General features: G+C 38.9%; 1 protein-coding gene across 6 annotated transcripts in view; it reads left to right on the top strand.

The window, feature by feature from the left end:
• Positions 1-20,044, top strand: part of SPATA5 (spermatogenesis associated 5) — a 157,401-nt gene that overhangs the window by 103,370 nt on the left and 33,987 nt on the right. For 4 of the 6 annotated variants that reach the window (XM_032224528.1, XM_032224527.1, XM_032224531.1 and 1 more), the window contains 2 exons: positions 10,689-10,719; positions 10,828-10,874. The exons of the other annotated variants lie outside the window; for them this stretch is intronic. In XM_032224528.1, coding sequence (XP_032080419.1) covers positions 10,689-10,719; positions 10,828-10,874 — 78 coding nt within the window. The remainder of the gene's footprint in view (positions 1-10,688; positions 10,720-10,827; positions 10,875-20,044) is intronic. 6 annotated transcript variants of the gene reach the window in all.

Genomic DNA, 20,044 nt, shown 5'->3' with positions numbered 1-20,044 from the left:
GACTGTGGAAGGGATGCACAAAAGATTTTTTGTAACCAATTGACACACTTTCTACAATTTGTAATGGAAGATGGTTTTGTGGTGTTTTTGTGTTTTGTCTGTCTGTGTTTATTCAAAAATAAAAAATTCTTTTTTAAAAAGCTACAGTTCTTAGAGCATGTTTTTCATAAAATAAATGAATAAAATGAAGCATTCTATCTTTTGCCACATAATAGTTTCTCCAATAAAGAGTATCATCAAAGAATGTAGTAATATCAATACACATGAAGGAAGGTAAATGAGTAAGAATTAGCTTGAAAATTCATTTAAAATAGTCCTCTGTTTTATGAAGAACAAATATTAGGAACTTTATATAGTTGCTAAGTCCATGGTAATGTTGGCAACAAAATGAATATTTTAGAACAAAAACTTTTTAAAAAGGCATAAAAATGATTATGGCCAATGTAGTATTTTAGTTTATTTTTTTCTTGGCTCTGTCAGTCTAGCTATGCATCCCCCAAAAAACATGTTGCTTGTTTTCCTGTCAGTATTACTGGCGACAGTCAGTCTGACCTGGAAGTGAACGGAATACAGTTGCTGTCTTCTTTAAAACCCGGAAGTATTAGTAATTCACTTCACTCTCTCAGCCAACTATATTTATCTAGGATATGATGTATTTGTTTCATGTGATTGTATTGTTGGAAGATAATTTAGGGCATATGTAACAGTGCTGCAGTGCTGCAGTTAATTAAGTTATTATATAATGATTAGGGAAATATTTCATGATGCAACTCTTCTTTTAGAAAGAACAGGTGTGCAGAGAAATGCTACTGGATATGCAGAAACATGCTATGTCCTTTTTTTTGCATCTGAATATTTTCTTGATTATTTACTAATGATTTTTCCCCCAAAAAACCCTCTTTGCTAGCAATATAAGGCCTCTCAGATGCTATTAGACTGCATCTGTTCATAGTTTCCATTGACAATGGTATAAATTAAAATTTAAAGAATCAGGAACACAGAACGCTCTGTTTAATTTAGCATTATAAATGTGGAGATACCTGTTGTTAAAAACTGTAGAGAAAGATCCATATTCAAAGTAAGGAAAAATTTCTTGACTATGAGAACTAAGCAGTGGAACCTAATTCCTGGAACTGTGGCTGCTCTGTTACTGACAGTTTTCAAACAAATATTGGGCAGTCATTTGTCTGGGATAGTCTGATTGTTGTCCCGGGCAAGGGTGTTACACCACAAGTGCTGTAAAGTTGCTTCTAATTCTGTGATTCTATCACTCTGATCACCATGAAATTATAAAGAGCTATTTTGTACTTTAATTTTGCTTTCTGTAGGAAGGAACCATGATAACTAACAAATTATCTGGTTTATTTTAAGGAATTGTATACAAAGTAGTCATTTTATTTATACAGCTGTCCTGTATATTTTTCTGTGTTTATGTATTTTTGTACATTGGAGCTTCCTATGAGTAACTCATATATACCTTGCCCTATTGCCTCTAATATTCTGGTTCAAGATTTTATAATTTTGTGGTTTGTTGCTTTTCTTTAACACTAGTATCCACTTATTTTGTTGTTTAATGCCAAGATGTCACACTTCTTAGAACTGTCTGGCCACATTGTCAATATTCTGTCAGGCCTGCATTTATATTCCTTTTAGAATTTTGGCCTGCCACACTTTCTCTTATTTCATTATGCTGTTTTATTAGTATAGTCGATGGGAGGGGGGAATAGAAAGAGTAGGATTGTGGAATGTATTGTTTTTCATTCTTTACTAGAAGCCAAGGTCATCCTTTGTCTTCGCACTTTCACACCTGACCGGAAGCAGCTGGGAGGAGACGCCAGCATGGAAGAAGAAGATTGGACCATGTGATGGACTGTGGGTGTGGGGACAAGATCTTGAACTTTTAACTGGGTGGGATTCTGATGTAACTTCCAGAGTTGGAAGCCCACAGCACGATGCCAACATGCCTGTCTTATTAAATTGGAACTTTAAACATAGTTTTGCCTTCGACTCTGATTTTATTCTGCATGGTATTTGGAACGCTGACATAATTCCAACTCTCCCTTCAAAAGGGGGGCCTGGTGAGGGTTGCTGTTTCTCCAACGCTGAGCCACACTGGTCAGCGTAAAATATCAGCGAACAATTAGGAGTGAGCCTTTTGAGATAAGAAGCTGAGATGAGATGCTTCTCTGCAAATCTTCAAAGGAAAAGCAGTTTCGCTTTTAAAATTTATTGCCGCTGGCAAGAAGCCCAGCCTGTGGGGGATGAAAGGTAAAGGAATGAAGAGGCTTTATCTCAACGCGTCTAGGAGATAGCCAGAAGATCTGATGAATGGAGATCCCGGACTATTTCGGACAACTAAACGTGAGTGCATGCTCCCCCTCCTTCCCCCCAGCCAAGGCTTGGAAAAAACCCTGGAGTGGAGATTTTGACTCCTTCCAAACGGGATATTTGAAATGAGCCAATGCCCTGCAACTGAGTTGAAGACAGAATCCCTAGCAAGATGGGATTTTCAACCCAGCCAGATTTGGCAAACATCCTTCACTTGCCAGCCACCACTAAATTGGGCTTTCTTCCCAGAGTATGAATGGTTAAGATTCCAGTGGGTACCTCCTGGACCATCAACATGGGAAAGTCCCCCAAGCCAGCAGAGGGGCTCTTGGGCCAGAAATCCTCCAAGCCAGCAGAAAGGCCTTGGCACATAAACCCCCCTAACCAGCCATCATTGGGTGAACTGCAACCTGTGAATCAGGCACCCTCGGGATGGGTCTTAATCCCAGGTCATGGATGGAAGGGATTCCAATTGGTACCTGCCCTTCCTCAGTAAATGGCACCATGGCAGACAACTGGGCAGTGGCCAACCGAGGGGTTGACCTCCCCACCAGTTCCAGTCTCCCCTGCAATGCCCCAAAAGGTTCTTGCCCAATCTTCCTACAGAGAAAGGTTCTCAACAATGGAAGAAAGGATTACCAAGGGGCAAGCTACAGAATGGATGATGGAAAAATGTGATGAGGCGATTCCTAAGTTTAGAGATGTAACTAGGTCCCTTTCCTTGTGGGGGCAAATAAAATGCCACCTTTGCTGTCAACTTGGCCACAAAGCGTCAGAGTGCTTGGCTCCAGCCCCATTGCCATGAACGTGCGCACCAACCACCACGGCGGAAAACAGGCCCCAGATGCCACCACAAAAGAGTCATCTGGGCCAACAACTTCTAGAAGAGGATCCCCAACTTAAGGTGATGAAGAGTCCTACCAAGGGAGAGGCATCGGAGGAGGAAAAGGGTCAACCACCTCTAGAAGAGGATCCCCAACTTAAGGTGATGAAGAGTCCTACCAAGGGGGAGACCTCGGAGGAGGAAAAGGGTCAACAAACTGAATTGAATTGAATTTATTATATTTCTATGCCGCCCTTTTCCCCGAGGGGACTCAGGGCGGCTCACAACCCAAGTCAAGGGGGGAGGGGTACAAATAAGGAATAAAAAAGACGAACAAGACAATACCAAAATTTAAAAGCACACAACAACCATACCATTCGAGAGGGGACAAAAGCTCATTAGCCCCAGGCCTGTCGGAACAGCCAGGTTTTAAGGGCTTTGCGGAAGGCCTGGAGGGTGGTGAGGGTTCGAATCTCCACGGGGAGCTCGTTCCAAAGGGCCGGAGCAGCCACAGAGAAGGCCCTCCTCCGGGTGGTCGCCAGTCGACATTGTCAGCGGATGGAATTTGGAGGAGGCCCAATCTGTGGGATCTGATTGGTCTATTGGAGGTAATTGGCAGCAGGCGGTCTCTCAAGTACCCAGGTCCAATACCATGAAGGGCTTTATAAGTGACGACTAGCGCCTTGAAGCGTATCCGAAGACCAATAGGCAGCCAGTGCAGCTCGCGGAGGATAGGTGTAACGTGGGTGAACCGAGGTACACCCTCAATCGCTCGCGCAGCTGCATTCTGGACAAGCTGAAGTCTCCGAATGCTCTTCAAGGGCTGCCCCATGTAGAGCATGTTGCAGTAGTCTAGTCTTGAGGTCACAAGGGCACGAGTGACTGTTGTGAGGGCCTCCCGGTTCAGGTAGGGACGCAACTGGTGCACCAGGCGAACCTGGGCAAACGCCCCACTGGTCACAGCCGACAAGTGGTGTTCAAAAGTCAGCTGTGGGTCCAGGAGGACTCCCAAATTGCGAACCCTGTCTGAGGGGCGTACTGTTTGACCCCTCAGCCTGAGAGATGGAAAACTTGGCCAATTAGTGGGAGGGAAACACACCAGCCACTCGGTCTTATCCGGATTGAGTGCAAGCTTGTTAACCCCCATCCAGACCCTAACAGCCTCGAGGCACTGACACATCACGTCAACCGCTTCACTGAGTTGGCACCGGCGGACAGATACAGCTGTGTATCATCCGCATACTGATGGTATTTTATCCCGTGCCGTCTCATCCAGCGGCTTCATGTAGATATTAAACAGGAGGGGGGACAGGACCGAACCCTGCGGCACCCCATAATTCAGGGGCCTAGGGGTCGATCTCTGCCCTCCGACCAACACTGACTGCGACCTGTCCGAGAGGTAAGAGGAGAACCACCGTAGAACAGTGCCTCCCACCCCCACCTCCCGCAGTCGTCGCAGAAGGATACCATGGTCGATGGTATCGAAGGCCGCTGAGAGGTCAAGGAGCACTAGGACGGAGGCATGACCCCCATCCCTGGCTCTCCAGAGATCATCGGTCAGCGCGACCAAAGCGGTTTCTGTGCTGTAGCCAGGCCTAAATCCCAACTGAAAGGGATCTAGATAATCGGTTTCCTCCAAGGACCGCCGGAGGAAAAAAGCAAGCACGCTCTGGAAGAGGATCCCCAACTTAAGGTGAGAAAGAGTCCTACCAAGGGGGAGGCCTTGGAGGAGGAAAATGCTGAAGATGACCCAATGGTGAATGCACCCATCCGCCCCTTCGCCTTCCAAGTCAACCTCCAAGTGCCTAAGACGGAGTTGGAGGGGGAAATTGAAGCAGTTGTGAGCACCAGTTGCGCTCAATGCTTAATCAGCACGTTGATTGTCAAGCAACTAGGCATAAGCACAAGACCTCTAACCTGTCCCATTCAGGTTGAGCAGGTAGATGGAATGCTAATTGGAGGGGCCCAACCCACACTAGTAACTGAACTGGTGAAGTTACAAGTGGGCCACCACTGCGAGCTTCTCAGAGTCACTGTTGCTCCAGAGATGCCAGAGAAAATAATCTTGGGGCTTGCATGGCTTGACAAGTGGAAACCTACGATAAAGTGGGAAGACGGTGGTAGGAAATTGATGATTGTGGATGAGCCAATACCACCGATGGAGGAAAAGGGCCAGCCAGGGATGATTGAATCCAAGAGCCCAGAACCTGCAGCAGAGACAAAAACCCCAGCTGTCCAACAAGAACCCAAAAACTTGTTGAGAGATGTTTTGTTGAGAAAACTGCAGCATGACAGTAATGGAAGCTGATGACAGCTATGAAATTGGTGCTCCCAACAGACCAGTCTGGACTGCTACAACGAGTGGCCAGCACTAACAGACCATGGGAAGAGGTCGCAATGGACTTCATCGTGCAACTCCCAGACAGCAGTGGAAACAGAGTAATCTGGACAGTTATGGACTTGGTTTCTAAGCAGGCGCACTTCATCGCTTGCTCAGAGTTGCCGTCCGCAAAGAAATTAGCGAAAATGTTTGTGAAACACATTTATCGCCTGCATGGATTGCCCAAGAGGATCATTTCAGACCGCGGAGTTCAGTTCACAACCAAGTTCTGGAGCAAGATCCTGAGATCCATTGGGTCCACACAAGAACTGAGTTCAGAGGTTCATCCCACTATGAACTGCACAGCAGAGAGAGCCAATGCTGTAGTGGAACAATACATCCGGTGTTTTGTGGACTATCAGCAAGACAACTGGTCAGACTTGCTACCTTTCGCTGAAGTGGCGTACAACAATGCAAGTCACAGCAGCACTGGATTTACTCCTTTCCAGATTACCAGTGGCATGGAATTTGTTCCCATGCCTGAGTTGCCTAGAGAACCTCCCTCCTCCATGTCTTTGAATAAATGGATGGACATCCTAAAGAAAGGTTGGGAGAATACGAAGAAGGCTCTAGCAGATGCAGCAGAAGCCTACCAGAAGCTAGCTGATAAACACTGCTCGCTCCAGAACCCCTTCCTTATGGGGGCCAAAGTTTTTGTTCTACCAAATACTTAAGATTAGGAATGCCTAGCAAGGAATTTGGTCCAAAATTTCTAGGTCCATTCCCTATAGTGAAGATAGTTAACCCATTTAGAGTTCAGCTCAGTCTACCCAGAAGTCTAGGGAAATTTGGCCCGGAATTTCAATGTAGCTTGTTGAAACCAGTAAATGGGTCTTGTTTAAACCAGTAAATGGGTCTAGCATAAGAGCATCCACCCAAACTTTCTCTCCTCCTATAGAGATAGAAGGGGAAACACCATCTATAGTGATAGAATGGAAAACACAATTTGAGGTGGAAAAGATTGTAGACTCTTGGTTGAATAGGGGTCGCTTGCAGTATTGCAAGCAATGGAAAGGTTACCCTTTGTCTGAAGCCACTTGGGTGAAAAGCTGGAACTTAAAAGTGGAAAAGTTAGTAGAACAATTCCATGAGAAGTTTCCCGATAAGCCAAAGGGTCTCCTGGGGGGGGGGGAGTGGGTGGTTAAATTTTTATATGTTAACTTTTATGTTATTCTCTTTTCAGGAAACATTTTTCTTCTGAGGAGAGGCCACCTGTCAGGCCTGCATTTAGATTCCTTTTAGAATTTTGGCCTGCCACACTTTCTCTTATTTCATTATGCTGTTTCTTTAAGTATAGTCGATGGGAGGGGGGAATAGGAGTAGGATTGTGGAATGTATTGTTTTTCATTCTTTACTAGAAGCCAAGGTCATCATTTGTCTCCGCACTTTCACACCTGACCGGAAACAGCTGGGTGGAGATGCCAGCGTGGAAGAAGACGTTTGGACCATGTGATGGACTGTGGGTGTGGGGACAAGATCATGAACTTTTAACTGGGTGGGATTCTGATGTAACTTCCAGAGGGCCGAGGTGGCACAGTGGTTAAATGCAGCACTGCAGGCTACTTCAGCTGACTGCAGTTCTGCAGTTCGGCTGTTCAAATCTCACCGGCTCAGGGTTGACTCAGCCTTCCATCCTTCCGAGGTGGGTAAAATGAAGACCCGGATTGTTGTTGGGGGCAATATGCTGACTCTGTAAACCGCTTAGAGAGGGCTGAAATAGCAGTAGACCTATATACCGCTTCATAGGGCTTTCAGCCCTCTCTAAGCGGTTTACAGAGAGTCAGCATATTGCCCCCAACAATCTGGGTCCTCATTTTACCCACCTCGGAAGGATGGAAGGCTGAGTCAACCCTGAGCCGGTGAGATTTGAACCGCTGAACTGCTGATCTAGCAGTAGCCTGCAGTGCTGCATTTAACCACTGCGCCACCTTGGCTGAAGCGGTATATAAGTCTAACTGCTATTGCTATTGCTAATTGGAAGCCCACAGCACGATGCCAACATCCCTGTCTTATTAAATTGGAACTTTAAGCATAGTTTTGCCTTCGACTCTGATTTAATTCTGCATGGTATTTGGAACGCTGACAATTCCCCTGAATCCTTTTCAACTATTTTCTTTTGATTTCACCATTTTGCTTTGCCTTGTCATACATCCTAACTGTTGTGGGTGTCCTTTCTTTTTCTATTTTATTCTTCAGCATGTAATCCAGGGGTGGGTTGCTGCTGGCATTATTGCCAATTCGGCGAGCAAAAAGATTTGCTTTAAAAAAGAAAAAAAATACATTTCTGCAATGAAAATTGTTTTGCGCATGCGCAGAACCGAAAATCAAGATGGCAAGAGGAGAACTGGTTTGGGGCTGTGTGCGTCAGGGCTGGGTTGCTGCTGGTTCCAGCGACCCAGGCTGCCAAGTTACCTCCTATTCAGCCGAACTGGGCCAAACCAGTAGGAACCTACCTCTGATGTAATCACAATAATCCAGGGAGAAGTTTATAAGAACTATAGCTTTTATTGTCACTACCAAACATTTTTCTCATTTTAAAATTAATTAGTATTTTTTATTTTGTATTGATACTGCATAATCCTAAGATAATAAGACTTAATGGAACATGGGAATGTATAAACACCGTAGTCATTTTTTGTGTGTTTGAGCAAGGAAGTGACTTTTTGTTATTATCTTTAAACGATTATGAACACGTACCTTTAAGATTACAATTCAAGTTAACCTCTTTAGAATATTATCCCAGTTCTCACAACAAAAGAATTTGGAGTAATTCACATTATAAAATGTAGACTGATAATCTTTACCTTACCTTGATAATAAATATTTGTTCTTAATTTGTCAATTTTGATAGAAAATTTTCTTAGGCTAGGATTCTGAACTTCTCTGAAATCTACCTTTCCATCTACCTAACCTCTCTTCCTTTCCTCCTCACTCTGGAATTTAAAGTGAGGCAATTAACATCCAGAGGACACAGTATTGGATGGCAAAGCTAGGTTAAAGAAGTGACATAAGGATGAAAATAAGGATGTTTATACCTTTAAACCATTGTTTTAAGCCTAAAGGTGGGTTTTTAGATTTCACAGTCTTAACCTTCCTTTACAAACTCTATTACACATGTTACATGCAAAGATTGGAAGCAGATTTCCTTATTTGGTAAATGGGCTTTAAGAATCCATTAAGAATACCCTCAAAACCTAAAGAATACATTCTTAAAATAATACATTTGAGTGTCAATGGTATGTATTTAACAGTTGTTAATTGTATTTACAAAGTAGAACTTGTCCTCTTTACTTTGTATAATCAGCATAATATTTAAAACAGAGCCAAATACGTTGCCAGACTTCTGTGGCTTCCAGGCACCTGAGAATTCTTGTTGCTTAGTATGTAAGAATGGGAGAGGTGACCAAAGTTTTTAAGTGTATAAGAAGAAAAAGCAACTAGAAAAAAAAATGGATTTTTGTCAAGGCTTGGAAAGCAGATGTAATATGGTGTGTGTCTTCAGTGTTTGTATTTTCCATTTTAGAAATCTTTAAAAAAAAATTATCTAAAAATTGATTCTAGGAATGAAAATGATGGTAGACAGAAGAAATCATTATAGCTGATTACGACCAACCTTAGTTCATATTAGCATTTTGCTCCAAAAATACTAACCAGGTTATCAGAAGTATGCATTCACTAAATTTTGTGTATCATGTCTCATAACTTTTAATAGTCCTATCATCTGTAATTTTGTTGTATTTGGAATCAAGCAGAAGCCTTTATTCCCCTTAAAAGATTTTTTTAGAAAATTATAGCTCTATTCAGTGGACATGCTCAGGTAGATACTAAACTCTGTGTTACTAGTAGATCCAGTATCTGTATACAGTAAGGTAAACAGATTATAGTTGTCCTAAATTTCTCAACATTTAGTAAAGGTAAAGGTTCCTCTCGCACATATGTGCTAGTCGTTCTTGACTCTAGGGGACGTGCTCGTCTCCGTTTAGTTCACTATTATTATTCTCTATACCAAAGACAGAGAGATTCATTGTGTCTTTCCATAGGGATAAAGAAAAAAATAGAGACAAATCATTATATTTCTTTAGTGTGGCTATTCTACTGTTGCATATGTAATCTTCAGTTCTTAAAAAAAAGGATTAAAAATTGGTTTCATGAAGGATTGAATTTTAGTGACAAAATTGTAAATGTTTTGCAAAAGGCTTTCAGTGCAGTCTTCCTCTACCTACTAAAGGAATGGGGTTGGGTCTTGTTGGGCCAATAGCATGAAAGTACTGCAGGTTATTAGAACCGTTTGTTTTTCTTCTGTGAAATTGCAGAAGGCATGATGCCAGCATTTTAATGAAGCATTAAAATTATTATAATTCTTTTTGAAGTTTTACCTTGAAACTTAAATTATGCTATGATGTTAATTAGCTCAGGGCTTTTTAATGATATGTTTCTATAAAATCATATGTGTTTTACCATATGTCATAATGGTATTATCTAAGATTAGAAATTTAGATTCCTGTTTCCTAGATTTTTAGATATAAGGTAATGTACAAAAATCTACTTGCAACTGTTAGGATTTCTTCTTGTTGCAAGCACTACATGAATTGACAAGAAAACACACACACACATTTTTCGTAAAGCACTATGGTTACAATTCAGATTCTTAAGTGTACCAATGGTTATACAGATTCATTTCTCACTATACATGTTGAGCAAGGAAAGTATACTTTTGTCCGTTACAATATTTGTCTGGAATTTTGGATAATTAAATGATCTGAAATGTTTATTTTGTGGATGAAAATGCTTTCATTGGATATAAAGTTCTTTGTAGAGAAGACATCCAGTTTTGACAATATTTGAATATACATTTAAAAGGTATTTAATAATCTTATAAATATTTTTTCTGTGTAATGCATTTTTATTCAGGATTTAGTACATTTGCTATTAATATGCTTAGATTGCAGCTTTTGCTCTTTCAAATTCATAAGTAGTTGTGCCAAATCTATCAACTACTTTTTTGCTGGTAGCTATTTTTTTGCTAGTAACTTTGAAGGATGTTGACATTTTTTTAAAAAAAATACCTATACAAGAACTGAATGCCACTGCTGAATGCTGTTTTTCATTAATAATCTAATGTCCTCATTCTAAAAAAGTGGCCTTTCTATCTTTTAGGATGCTAGCCATAGAGATCTCTTTTTACTTGGTGAGTAATTCTTCACATGCCTCTTAAAGTTTCAACACTTTTTTGCTTTGGGTGTTCATATGACTCACCACATTAATCCACATCCATTATCTCTTTCCCTCATTACAGAATTGATACTTATGCAAAGGCAGACAAATATTGACATCCTTCCAAAGGTACCAGCAAAAAAATCTAAACTGTGTTAACCTCAGTACATCAAAATAGAGGTTTAAATCTAAAGGTGTTTAACTTTATACAAACACATTCACGACATGAGTTTTAGGTTTCATGGGCCAAACTGTTTCTATATCATTGGATTAGATTTCTTTATGAACTCTAATAATGTATCCGTGCCTTACAGAGGCAGAATTCTTTAAATTCCACAAGCATAATTTTATTAATTCAAAGAACTTGAATGATAATGTTCCATTGTAAAAATTTGTTCTGTTTCGAGGTAAAGTTTGATTCCAATGAATGATGCAAGATTACAGTATCTAAATCTGGCAGGGAGAATAGAATAAAATAACAGAGTTGGAAGGGGCCTTGGAGGTCTTCTAGCCAATCCCCTGCTTAGGCAGGAAACCATATACCACTTCAGACAAATGGTTATCCAATCTCTTCTTAAAAACTTCCAGTGTTGGAGAATTCACAACTCTGGAAGCAAGATGTTCCACTGATTAATTATTCTAATTGTCAGGAAATTTCTCCTTAGTTCTAAGTTGCTTCTCTTCTTGATTAGTTTCCACCCATTGCTTCTTGTCCTGCCTTCATGTGCTTTGGAGAATATCTTGCCTCCCTCTTCTTTGTTACAGCCCCTGAGATATTGGAATACTGCTATCATTTCATCTCTAATCCTTCTTTTCATCAGACTAGACATACCCAGTTCCAGCAACCGTTCTTTATATGTTTCAGCTCCAATCCCCTAATCATCTTTGTTGCTCTTCTCTGCACTCTTTCTAGAGCAGTGGTAGTCAACCTGGTCCTACTGCCCACTAGTGGGCGTTCCAGCTTTCATGGTGGGCGGTAGGAGTTTTGTCCGATACTGAAGGACTTTCCTTTTTTTCCACGTTACGTAAGTGAAACTAAATGGCACTATAGTGCGACCGCAAACAAAAGAGCCTCGCCCCAGAATAGCTCATGCATCTCCTCCCACATCACCCAGCTGTAACAGACAAGCAGAGCTGGTAGCCGACACCCCCCACAACCCAATCCATGATGCGCGAGAGGCATGCTCAGATTATGATACATGGCGCAGGCTCTTTTGTTTGTGGTCGCACTGGTCAGTACGCAGTTAGATTTATGAGAGTGAGTATGTGCCTACAGCTTTAAACAAAATATTGTGAAATATTATGAGCACATGTCTCAAAAAAAGAAATACGCTCGTGGCTATTTGCCAGAGTATCTGAAGATGGGTTTCAATGAATCTGTTGTAAATAAACCACATCCAATGTGTTTATTGTGTCATAAAACATCCAACGAGGCAATGAAGTCAAGTCGATTGCGAGAACATCTTTCTACAAAGCATCCAAATGTATGTACGTTATTTTGATGAAAACAATACTTATGAGAAGAAATGCTATTCGCAATAAATCTCATTACAGATACAAGAGGATTATCGATATTTAATATATTCTGTGAAATCATACTTTACAATAAATAATTGAATAATATTGTTGCATGTGCTACTGATTGAGCACCATCAATGGTAGGTCGCTATCATGGATTTGTGCTTATTTGAAGGAAGAAGTGCCAAATGTTTTATGTATTCATTGTGTGGTGCACAGACAACATCTTGTAGCAAAACATCTAAGTACAAGTCTCTATTCATCATTAACTATAATAATTTGAGCCGTAAACAAGATCAAATCCAATGCAAAAAATGATAGAATGTTTCGACAGCTATGTCAGGACAATAATGAAGATTTTATTATGTTACTTTTGCACACAGAAGTTCGGTGGCTGTCAAAGGGTACGTCTTTGGCTCATTTTGTAGCATTATATGATAGTGTCATACATTCTTTTGAAAGTAATAATGAGACCAATCTGTGTCAACAGTTAAAAACAGTAAAGAATGATGCCTTTTATTTGGCAGATATTTTCAAGAGATTTAATGATGACAATTTGCAGCTCCAAGGAGCTAATAAAACTCTTATAGGTTGCCAAAGTATTGTCTCATTATTTATTGACAAACTTGAACTACTTCGTTATAATCTATTGAAGAGAGAATTTCATCAGTTTCCTGAATTATCATCTATAAAAGATTATGTAACTCCAGAGGATATTGACAGATTCAGTAGCAACCTCAACGAACTTAAATTGGACATGGAAAAACAATTTGAGGATATAGTATTTTATAATTGAAGGTGTATGACTGGATGAAAAACCCTTTTACCGCAAATATTGAAGAGGCTGATGCAACTTGCCAAGCAGAACCGTTAGAAATTAGATATGATGAAGAAAGTAAACATAAATTCGATAGTGGTGGATATGAAAACCTATGGCAAAATTAAAAAAAATGCCTGTCTTATATCCAAATATGTGGAAAATGATATTCAGTTTATTGATACCTTTCCCTACCTCATATCTTTTGGAATCAGGCTTTAGTGCTGTTAATCATATTATGACCAAAGAAAGAAATCGCCTGAATATTTCTGAAAGAGGAGACCTTCGTTTGTTCCTTACAAAAATTGAGCCAGATATCCAGTATTTAATAATTAATTAAATGTAATTTCATCAGACTTCATGCTTCTATGTATGCAAGTATAAATAAAAAGATAGATTTAACTACAATAAGTTGTTTTATAAAGATTTATTCTGCCAAACTTAGCGAAATTCCGACATAAAGTATTTCGTAAGTAATTATTATTATATGCTTTAACTTGCTGTAACTATGCTTTATAAATTTTGTAAAGTTAAGTTACTTCCCTACTTTATAAATCACCATTACTGTGGAACCGGTGGGCGATTAGAAAATTTTACTACTAACAGAGATAAAAAAGTGGGTGGTAGGTATAAAAAGGTTGACTACCCCTGTTCTAGAATCTCAAAATCTTTTTTTACATTATGGAGAGAAAGCTCAGAAAAACTCAGTAAGGAACAAGATACAGCTAGTCCTTCACTTACAACCATTCGTTTAGTCACAGTTATAACAGCACTGAAAAAGGTGACTTACGACCGGTTTTCCACACTTATGACTGTTGCAGCATCCCAGTTGGTCATGTGATCAAAATTTAACTGCTTGACAATTGACTCATATTTCTGATGGTTACAGTGTCCAGGATCATATGATTCATTTTGCGACTTTCTGGCAAGCATTGGAGAAGCCAGATGCACTTAACAATCATGTTAACTTAACAAGTGCAGTGACTCACTTAACAACTGTGGCAAATAAGGTTGTAAAATGGGGCAAAACTCACTTAACAAATGTCTTAATTAGCAACAAAAATGCTCAATTGTGGTCGTAAGTTGAGGACTACCTGTTCACCACAGTTTAAAAGATTTCCCTCTTAAGTTTTCTTTTGTTTGGTCATAACATATTATGTTTTTGCTTTTGCTGATCTAGATTCTATGTCTGAACTATATGTATAAACATTGACTTTCCTGCTTTGATTAAAACAGTTTTTCAATAAAGCACTAAACATTAAATTTATATTTCATATGATAATTTAACTTGAGAATGATGATATTGTCATTTTGCCTTTTGCTAAAAGCATATACAGATGCATGTAAGAGAGCCAAGCCAAGTCCCAACGGTGCAACTGGATAAGTGAATGTACAGATTTTCATGTAGAGATAATCATAAATTAGAAAAAATAATCATGTTACAATTATAAAGTGACATACTTGTCTATAATGTAAGATGTTGAACTGAAAAAGAAACTTGTATAGTAAGCCTAAATAGGAGTCACTATTTTATACAAAAGGATCTTTGAGGGCCATGTATTAATTAGAAAACCATGTTTATTTTTGTTTATTTTTTAATTTTTCTTAATTTGCATTAATTTTTTATCTTTTAAAGTTATTTTTAAATTAGTTATTTTAATTAAAAATATAACTAAGAAATAAAGAATATGTTTATTTCTTTTTTATTGCTGCATTAATATCAGATACGAACAGATAAGAACAAGATGTAATACATAACATATATATTTGATTATTAAATGGAATTGTTTTATTTTCATTTTATTATATACATATATATATACAGAGGACTTAAATTTAACTTATGTAATTGCCACTCAATACCTATTGTACAATGAAAGCCAAATCCTGAAACCAGTTCTTATTAGTAAGTTCTGGTGACTTAAAACATTTTGATTTCATGGGAAGTTGCCAACATTCCTAGAAGACTTTATAATTTCTGTATGATATAATAAACCTTCTTGCTGACTTTTAGTTTCAAAGAATAATGAAGAAAGCTGCCATTGATTCAACTGAGTGTGTAAAATTCACTCTTATCAAACTTCAGTACATGTTTCATTTTCACTCATTTTGAGCATCATATTTCCTGGTGTATAATGAAATGAACATGATGAAACTTACTACTGAGAGCATTTTCCCCTGGCTTGGCTAATATACCTTGCCAATAGTTTTGAATCCATTTGTCTTCTCTGTCTAAGGTGACCAGATGTCCCGATTTTGGCGGGACAGTCACAATTTATAACAATTTTTCCCGTGTCCCGGGGCATTTTAAAAAAGTCCCGATTTTATGGCTTCATATTGAAAGCCCAGTGGATTTGCTTAAGAAATCCTAACCGGGGCAAGACAAAAGACACTCTGTCTAATCCCTCTCTCTGTCTCAGTACTTTCATTGAAGAAAAACGTTAAAGCAAGAAAACAGAGCCTCCCCGCCCATTTTACTTATTTTTATAAGAAAAGATGACCCAGTACCATAGAGCTCCAGGAAATAGTTTGGCTAGTGAAGTAGCGAGTGTTCCTTCCTGGATTTCCCAGAGGGGAGGGGCACGGAGGTTGGAGGTCGGCTCGTGTGGGAAAAATGGTGAAATATTTTTCTTTGAAAAATATTTCCCTGGGACTATTTCACCATTTTAATTTGCTCAGTTCTTTGTATTAACATCTACATCATTCTGGATTGACTTGGAGTGCCTGCCTGCTGAGCTGAGTTTTTTTCTTTTATTTTTTTAATGTATTTTAAAATAATATTTTATTTATTGTGCATAGGATTTTTTTAAATAGTTTTATTCTGTGTGGATTCTTTTTTTAAATTTTCTTAGACTATTTAAAAAAAGATTCTATCCAAAATAAATTGAAGTGAAACCATTTTTAAAAATTCTATGCACAATACTTTGAAATATATTTTGCATAGAATTTTTAAAAATAGTTTTACTTCAATTTATTCTGTGTGGAATAGTTTGAAATGTTTTACTTCAATTTATTCTGTGTGGATTCTTTTTTTAAATTGTCTTAGACTATTTAAAATACAAAATACCAGCTACAGTTATTCACTTAAGAACTGTGGCAAGAAAGGTGGTATAGTGACCAAAGTTACAATGGCATTGAAAAAAGTGACTGATGACCATTTTTCAGACTTAGCGACCATTTTCACACTTAGCGACCGTTGCAGCATCCTCATGGTCATGTGATCAAAATTTTGATGTTTGGCAACAGTTACAATTTATATTTGTAAATTGTAGTTATGTTGAAATAAAAAAAATATTACAATACTATTTTTGCGTTGTATGAAAATTTTTGTTGCTCCGTATAAATTTTTTAATCAAGCCCCCCCCCCTCCCCGGTCAAAGGTGTCCCTCTTTACCAATCTGAAAATCTGGTCACCTTATCTCTGTCCCTTGCTGCTGCATTTCCTTCTTTCCAACTTTATGCTGGGGCACTGGGCTTTTTCAGACCCTTTGAATTAAGATAAAAATTCTTATATTCATACTGTCTAAGTGTCACATATTTCAGTAGCATAGCTTATATTCTATGACATTTAAAATTTAGGAAATTGTTCTGGTTCACTGGATCTGTAAAAGCTATTTTTAAAAATGCAATAATTAAATCAATGTGAACATTTTAAAAGTGTTTTATACATACAAATGCTATTTATAAGCAACGGGGATTTTTAATTTTTTTTTTATTTTAAACACATAAACACATCAATAAAAACAAACACATGACTTAAAACAACATAGGAACAAGAAGTTCCATCATATATCATACAGCAGTTCCGTATCGGTTTCTTTACAGTTAGTGTTTTCCCTTCTATACATTTCTATCTTGCATTCATGGTCTCCTTATTCGTTATCCATTTTTATGTACAATTCTATATTTATTTATACTTAGCTATTTATAACAAAATATTGTTTACCTATATTGTGTTTTATATTCTTACTGTCATTTATTCTCTTACATACAATTATAGGTGTACATTCACATAGTTATTCTTTTTCTTTGCCGTTCTTATATTTTTGTTATTCTAAACTAAACTAAAGTAGTTAGGTAGGTAGGTAGGTAGATAAAGGGATAGAGAGAGAGAGAGGGAGAGAGAGAGAGAGAGAGAGAAATACAGTAGGTGGGTAGGGAGAGAGAGAGGGTGTAGGTAGATAGGTAGAGGGATAGAGAAAGAGAAATACAGTAGATAGGTTTCCTCGAAAATATGACATCTCTTGATAATAAGGCCATGCCACATTTTCTGGTGGGCAAAAATATAGGACCTTCCCCACAAATAAGACCCCTGGACAACCCCTCCACCTCCGGCCAGGCAGAGTGCCGCTCACCAACCTAGCGGTATCCCGAAGGTGCCAAGCTGCGGGAACCAGGGGGGTGGCAAAGGTGATTGTGTTGCTTGGCGCCTTCGGGATACCACTAGGTTGGTGAGCAGCGCTGTGCCCAGATGAAGAGGGAGGTTACCAGGTGACTGCTCTTTTCCGAGCAGGCTCCCAAAGAGCCAGGCACAGCCTCAGGGGTGAGTGGCTGTGTTGCACTGTTGCAGCAGCGCAACACAACAGCTATGAAGTGACCACGCTCATGAGCAGCCATCCAGCATTTTTGAGGACTTTATTTACCATTAAACAACCCATGATCCATTTGGTCATCATTTCAGAGCTATTTCCTTACTTAAACAGAAAAGTATAATGAGCACAGGTAGGCAACAATGTCATTGAGAGCAGAATCGACTTGCTAGCTTCCCCAGTGAATCTTTAAAATCTTCCTTCCTCCCTCCCTCGCTCCCTTCCTTCCATCCTTGCTCCCTCCTCCCTCCCTCCCTCCCTTCCACTTCTTCCTTTCCCATCCCATCCCATCCCATCCTGCAGGTAGTGGCTTCCCCTCTCCCTTACCCTTATTTTGCCTCATCTCCTTCTTTTGTTCTTCTTCCTTGTTTGTTCTTCCATTGCTTCTTCCTTCCTTCTTTCCTGGCTTCCTTATCTTCCTCCCATTCTCAGGAGGCCGTAAGTGGTTGCTGTAATAAGGAGGAGAGTGTGGGAAGGGTGAGGGAGTGTGCAAACGGTGTGAGTGCAGAGGCACTGGGAGAGAGTGCACTATTTCTCCAGTGACTTTCTTCCCGCCAACCTCCCACAAGCAAAGAAAAAAGAAAAAAAGAAGGAAGATGGAAAGGAACATCATGCCACTTTTTTCCAGGTTCCCTATTGACTTGTAAGAAGCTGCCAAAGAGCATTGAAAATGGGGATCAAATGACTGCACCACCTGGCATGTGGCATGGTGGTGGCATTGAATAGCAGCAGCCCTGCAGTGCTGAAGTGGCAAAGTATTTCCCAAATTACATTCCCTTGAGAGCAAAATGTCCCAAGCATTCTGTAGGTCAGCTCATTTGAAGCTCCTTTGTTGACAAAGTTCTGCCCTATGATCAAATATTACAAATTATTAAACAGACACAGGACTTTTGGTAGTATACAGATGATACAAATACATTATTTGCTCTTTCCATATAAATGATGTAATTTTTCTCATTCAACATATTTCATTCCTGCAGCTATGATTTCACATATTGCTGGAGCTAGGATAATCTTTACTATCATGCTGTGGTTGATGTATTTCTTCCTTTTCCTTCTTTTTTCCCCTCCCTTGAGGTATAGACAAGGCAGACTATGCTTTTATACTGAAATTTCAGGTGGAATGAAGTGGTTATAAAAGCATCTATCAACACATCGAGAGCTTGCCAAGCCAAGTATTTGGGTTGGAAGTCATACCTTCCCAACTGCTTGAAAACAGGAAGTATCTTTGTTAAATGGTAGTGCTTTGCTATTAGGACTAAAAGAATATTTAACAATTCTTAGCAAGTATGTGTTCTATAATTAACAATATTGGATGAGAATTCTAATATGCAGCCATACATGTACCTGTGTACTTGCATGTTGTGAATCCATTTAGCTTTTTCATTTTACTAAAATTTCAGCACTTTATATACAAGCAGTCCCTATCAAAAGCCAGCCCAGACACATCTTATCCTTGGTGATTCTTGTAAAGCACTCAGAATCTGTCAGAAACTGCCTGCAGGATTGCAACGGCTCCTGAGTGATTAATTACCAGAGAAGTCTGGTTGCAGATTTCATTACATATAATTGTTGCTTTCTCTCAGAGGGGTTTTTTTAAAAATCCCATCTGAAAAGTGTAAAAAACAAATTCTTGGGGTTAGTACTTCTTTGCAAGGAAACTAGATGATTCAGTTTGTTATGTAAATAAAGTTTTCTTTTTTCTTTTTACAGTTTGTTATTTAGATTCACTCCACCCAACTGAGTTCATTTGAAATACTTAAAATCATTTTTGAGAAGTCCGGAATGGATTTGTTTCAAGAATTCCAAGTTGGGATTTATTTCTTCTGTTAATTTCTGCTTATTAAAATGAAGCAGCTTAGGATAATTAGCTAAGAAGGTTGCTTTAAAAGAAGCTGAATCCGAAGTCTCTGGAAGTGTGTAGCCTTATACATTGCACTAACCACTTATATCTCCATGGTTGTTTTTTTTTTTTTTTTTGTTTTGGTGCCTGTACATTTACAATTGGCACCTGCAATTTTGAAAGCTAAGGATTTATACAAGTTTTTTTAGGCTTATGGGTAGGAGCAGAGGTTTGCCCAAACTGGTAGTGGAAATCATGGATGCCGCCCCTCGGGCTGTACGGCATCCTGTACATAGATTTAGAACTGAAATACTGATATTTTACTATAGCTGCTAAGAGAATTTAACTGGCGTAATTTATAATATACTATTTTATATGATTCATTAGAATAAAAATGTTTTTAACCTTCCCAGGATATAATATAAAACAAACAGAATATATAGGAAAACCAGTTATGATTGATTTGCATGTTTTATTCATAGACACATTAATAGGACATTTTACCTTTTAGTGATGCACTGCTATGCTTCTT

The sequence above is a fragment of the Thamnophis elegans genome, chromosome 9 (genome assembly GCF_009769535.1).
Source record: "Thamnophis elegans isolate rThaEle1 chromosome 9, rThaEle1.pri, whole genome shotgun sequence".
In the NCBI taxonomy this organism is placed as follows: domain Eukaryota; kingdom Metazoa; phylum Chordata; class Lepidosauria; order Squamata; family Colubridae; genus Thamnophis; species Thamnophis elegans.
Note: the sequence above shows the minus strand (reverse complement) of the source record. Positions and strands in the feature narration are given on the sequence as shown.